This window comes from Nematolebias whitei, chromosome 7, assembly GCF_014905685.2.
Source record: "Nematolebias whitei isolate Nwh7 chromosome 7, NemWhi1, whole genome shotgun sequence".
NCBI lineage: Eukaryota > Metazoa > Chordata > Actinopteri > Cyprinodontiformes > Rivulidae > Nematolebias > Nematolebias whitei.
The window spans coordinates 37,943,629-37,948,887 of NC_056504.1; the positions used below are offsets into that span (position 1 = coordinate 37,943,629).

The 5,259-nt window shown below is 41.0% G+C and overlaps 1 protein-coding gene across 1 annotated transcript in view; it reads right to left on the reverse strand.

Annotated features, from left to right (window-relative positions):
- The window catches only part of tspan2a (tetraspanin 2a), an 11,581-nt gene extending 9,242 nt beyond the window's left edge, over positions 1-2,339 (reverse strand). Inside the window, exon 1 of the mRNA XM_037679460.1 lies at positions 2,144-2,339. Within this exon, the coding sequence (XP_037535388.1) occupies positions 2,144-2,212 (69 nt within the window). The 5' untranslated portion in view covers positions 2,213-2,339. The remainder of the gene's footprint in view (positions 1-2,143) is intronic.
- Positions 2,340-5,259: the final 2,920 nt, after the last annotated feature.

Below are 5,259 nucleotides of genomic sequence, written 5' to 3' on the forward strand. Positions count from 1 at the left end.
GCTGATTATGTTGGTTGATAAATCTCTGAGCCTTTGTGTCTTTTTTATTACTGAGTAATTAAGATTCTGCAAGAGGCCCTGTTGTAAAGGCCCTGTTGCCTTTATCTTGTCAGTAAAGTGTCTCCTCATCTTCCCTGACTGCCTTTTGTCTTCTGTTTATTGAAAACAAGCGCCTGCCAGGAATGTTAATGCTTCACCTCTTGAGAAAGAGAAAAGTGAAAACAAAAGTTCACGAATCATTTCTTCCAGGGTAAACCTAAAATAAAACCTAAAATGTGTATTTTTTTCATCCCATCTAAATCCTGGTATTTGATGTAAATGGCTGAGAGATCCTAAACGTGTGAGGGTTCTCGTCAAGGCCTTGTGAAAAATGAACGAATGGCCCTTTTTATTTTCTTGTGCACTGTGAGGTGAAAATATATATTTCATTTTGAAATTGCCTTTAATTCTTTTCTTAAATGTTAATGACACCTGCTGGAAAATGTCTTTGAGAATGGATGACTGCAGCCTGCTTCCACACCAAGCATCACGTCTGAACATCCGTGTCTCGGCGGTCCAGCTCCCACAGTACATCTCGGCTGCTGGCTGTGCCAGCCTCACAGCGCCTGGGTGATGTAACTCACACTGGCATTGGCTGCGACTTGGCTCTGCACCCCAAAATGACAGCGCACTGTACGCCTCTTTTGGCTCCCATCACAACAGCTCTGCTTTCAGTCCCCAAAAAAACAGCGAAACAAAGAGGGTGCTGTCAGTTTGGATGACACAAGAGATCATCTTACAGAGCACCGAGTCAATGCAGCCTCTTCAAACTCATACTGTATCGTTTAACGCTAAAACACCAGCTGACAGCTGACTAAGTGCTTCGCTGTTATTGCTTTAAATCACACACACCACAATTTGAAGGAAGCTCTGGTCCTGGAGGAGTAGTTGGTTTCTAACGGGGCAAATCAAAGCTGGAACTGATCCACATAAAAACAGAGACTGGACAGCAAAGTAGATGTTTCTGCAGCTAAAACCTGATAACTCTAACTTATCTGATCATTTCACTAAAGTATGTTACTTTTATTTTGCTTCTTAAAACAAGTGCACACTACAAACCATGTGTTTTTTTATTTTTATTTTGAAAAGGACATCTATAAGTCATAAACATTGCAGGTCCATTATGGTTTGAAACTACAACCCATGTTGCAACAGAGGGATGCACATCACCCGCAGCCTTTCATGACAGGGATGTTGATTAAAGATGGCCGCCACAGCTATGTCTCGCGAGATGTATTAATGCTCAGAGTATGTGTTGAGGATAACGTATAAAACTTCACCTCATTGTGTGTAATAAGTTACAGCCATCCAAACCTAGAGTAGCTGTGGCAGCCATCTTGAACTGGGTTGAGTCCAACTGTCATTTGTAATTCATCCAATGATTTCTGACAGTTTCATTCAAATAAACAAACAAAGCACATTATCACTGCCATTAATAAAAGTATCTACCTGTCAATCATCCGAACAGGTAAACAACTGTCAGCTAACAAGTGCGAGGGAACCAAAGTGAATTTACAGCAGCTAAAAGAGGCAGTAACCTTGTCTGGGCAGGCCAGAAATAAACTACACAGCAACTTTTCCAAAACCTGCTGCCTGTATATAAAAACACAACACAATGACAAACCAGGAGAGAGGTCTGTGATGGAAAAGTGGCACCCTGCAGCTCTGATGTATGTGCTGCAGAAAACCCAGGATGGATTCAGCACCAACCATCAGGTCAAGATGCTGCTGTTGTTTTAGCTGCTGGTGAAAAACAATAAAACTTAAATAATCCTCGATTATCGTGGCTGTGAACTGGGAAGCTGTGCTGATCTGATCCAGCTTCTGAATGAACAAATACTCAAGTTTCCAAAAAAAAAAAAAACACCATTAGAAAAATTAAATTAAACAACAGCAGAATTTACTCTGAATAAGAAGGCGGAGCTGTTGTTTTAATTTAATTTAATTTAATTTAATTTAATTCAAAACCGAGCAATCAAATCAGCAGCAGCCGCCTTATTATTTATTATTTCTTTATTTATTATTTGTAGCAGAAATACATAAACAGGTGATGAGGATGCGCAGCTCGTGGAGTGAATTTCAAATCAGAACAACACGGACTCACCCAGAAGATGAAGTTGAAGACGAACAGCAGATATTTCACGCACTTCATCCCTCCCTGCACTTTGCTCATGATGCCGCCGGATTTGTCGATATTTCTGATCCGAAATGTTTGATTTTAATTTATTTTATTGAGCTAATCGTCGCTTTTAGTCGCTGGAACATCAGCAAATACACTGAGGAGGACCTGCCCCTTTACACCGCGCAGCTCACATGTGCGCATGCGCACAACGAGCTACCTCTCGCACCGCCCACTGTGAGTGTGTGTGTGTGTGTGTGTGTGTGTGTGTGCGTGCGTGCGTGTGTGTGTGTGAGACGGGGTACATGGATCATAGACTTTGAAGCTACAGTCAAAGGAGCGCAGTGGAGACTGATGTTACCACACTCGAATAAGACTTTTTAGATTCAACGGTCTGTTAGCAAAATATCTCATGAACCACTGGAAGTGTTTTAAAGAAATTTAAAGGATATCATCGCTGGATGTACAACTAAAACCCATTAACTTTTGAAAGAAACCCAATTCAAGATGACCATCATAACATGCACACTTTAGAAAACTCAAAACTACATATAAATAAGGCAAGTTTACATATATTGTGACACAGTTAAGTGAGAGTGTAGCTGAGAGCAATTCACAAGACATACTGCAAGTGCTCCTCATTGTGCAAATGCTTTGTTTAAAGTTTGTGCAATAGCTGTTGCACTCAGTCCTGTCTATCTGTTAGCAAAATATCTCATGCAACACTGTACGTATTTTAATAAAAATTTCAAGGAATAATCACTGGGTGCACATCTACAACTGATTCCCTTTGGGAGTTGATCTTCTTCAACATGGCCTCTATAGCTCATCATCTTTAGCCAACACATAAGTGGCTATATCTCAGACAGTTTACAGACTTTGAGCTTCAACTTGATGCGATCGTAGCCAAGTGCCGTTAAAAATTCTTCCTCTAAATGTGAGCTCTTGTGCTCAATGCTACGTTCAAGGTTTGACCAAAGTGGCAACAACGTTCTCATTTTTCAACATAGGATGATTTTGTGGCGTGAAAAGTGACAGGAGATATGCGCTTCCTTAACAAATGAGATGTAAATTGTGACAAAAATAGTTTGTATGACTAACCATAGAACAAGCCATGTGATTCAGGGCTTTACAGAAGTGGCATTTAGCAAATTGTGCTATGTTTAGGCTAATTTTAACTTCAGCTGTTGTAGACCTGAGCAACTAGCCGACAGGAAGCCAGAGTCTCTCATGTGACCTTTATGTTCTCCTCCTGAGATATCAGTGTTTATTCTGAAAATACAGCCTTGTCTTGTTGGTACTAGACACAGACTGAGCAAGACGACACAGCCAGATTATAAAACTACAGATAAGAATACAGATTATTAGCAGCTGAACTGGAATGATGGAGGTATTTGTAGAAGAAGAACCCTGAGATTGAAGTTTTTATAGTTAATTTTAATATAACTACTGGTTGTTGTGGTGTCAGAAGAGATGATTTATTGTGGTTGTTTGGGTGGTTTTGTTCACATGTCGTGGTTCTTTTCTCTTAGAAATGTTTTTGAGAAGAAAATGTTTTTTCTTTGGGCAGTGGGAGGAAGGTGGAGCTCCTGGGGAAAGCAACAAATGAATCATTCAAGCCCCACACAGAAACATGCCAGAAGACGTGCTGTGAGTGGAGGTCACCGTGCTGCCCCCTCCTCATTGTGCTGTTTTCACGGCTGCTTCTGGCTCCATCCATCACGCTCCCCTGTGTGGCATCAGAAGATGAGTTTTACCTCCATTCAGTTTCTGGGAACGCCGTGTTAAGAATTAATGAAAGGACGTTGATTTAATCAAAGCACAACACTTTAAAATAATATATTAAATGATAAAATTTTAGACCAAAATGTTAAAAGTTCCATTTTCTTCTGCGTCTTTGCTTTTATTTTCAACATCTCCATCTTCTACTGTTTGGTCGTTATCAGGAGGCAACAGGTTTAGGAGAGAAACCCAGTATCCTTCTCCCCAGCGACACTCTCCAGTTCCTCCTGGGGAACCCTGAGTCGTTCCCATCCCAGCAGAAATACACAGTTCCTCCAGTGACTTCTGCCTCTAGGCCTCTTACCAGTGGGACATGCCCAGAAAACCTCCACAGTGTTCAGGAGGCGTCCTAATCAGATGCCCAAACCATCATATCTACTCTTCTATGCAAAGGAGCAGCAGCTCTACACCGTTTTATTGTTCGTTATCCAAACTTCATAACCAAAAGTGAAGGTTTTAACGTAGACAAACCAGTAAAGTGAGAGCTTTGTCTTTTGATACTCGTTCTTTCTTCACACTGAGAATGAAACTCCAATCCATCAATCCATCACTCATGAACAAGACATGAGTCTCCACCTGACGAGACCAGTGTCATTTAAAGCAAATGTAATTTAAAGAATGACATTTTTGTTTGATTATTCTTTTGCATCTGATGATCAGTTTCATCATTCTGTCAGTATTTAACTGAAATCACTGCTGCAGTCGGAGTCTCATTGGACACACAGTTCTGCATCACAAATAAACAAATATTGTATACATCGTTCTGAAAGTTCCAGGTTTCTCTTCAATGTTTTCCTTATTTCCTGTTCGTGTTACTTCCGCTCCACCTGGGTGTATCTCACGTGTGATGGGTTAAATGCAGAGAACTAATCTCACCATTTCTCACCATTGTATGGGAACATACAATGGTGACAACACATAGCACTTTATTTTACTTTACTTTACTTTACTTTACTGTGTGCAAACTTCTGCTAACATCAAGAAAACATGGATTGTTTGTTGATCCCGCACTTTATTTGCAGGGAAATGTCTGAGTGTGAGGCCTTCCTCTGCCCAATATGGCTCATTACCAAAGCTCTCCTTTGTCATCTCTGGCTATGTGTGTGTGGGGGTGGGGGGGGGAGGGAGGGGGGGTCGTCATCTTGCCCCCCTCCCCCCCACTCCATGTTTGTGCTGCCTTTCTTTGCTGAGTTCATGTGGGAGGAGGAAAACAGCGACACCACTGTTTGAGATTTATCATGAGACTCACATCACCACCTACTGCCTCTATTTATAGATAGATAGATAGATAGATAGATAGATAGATAGATAGATAGATA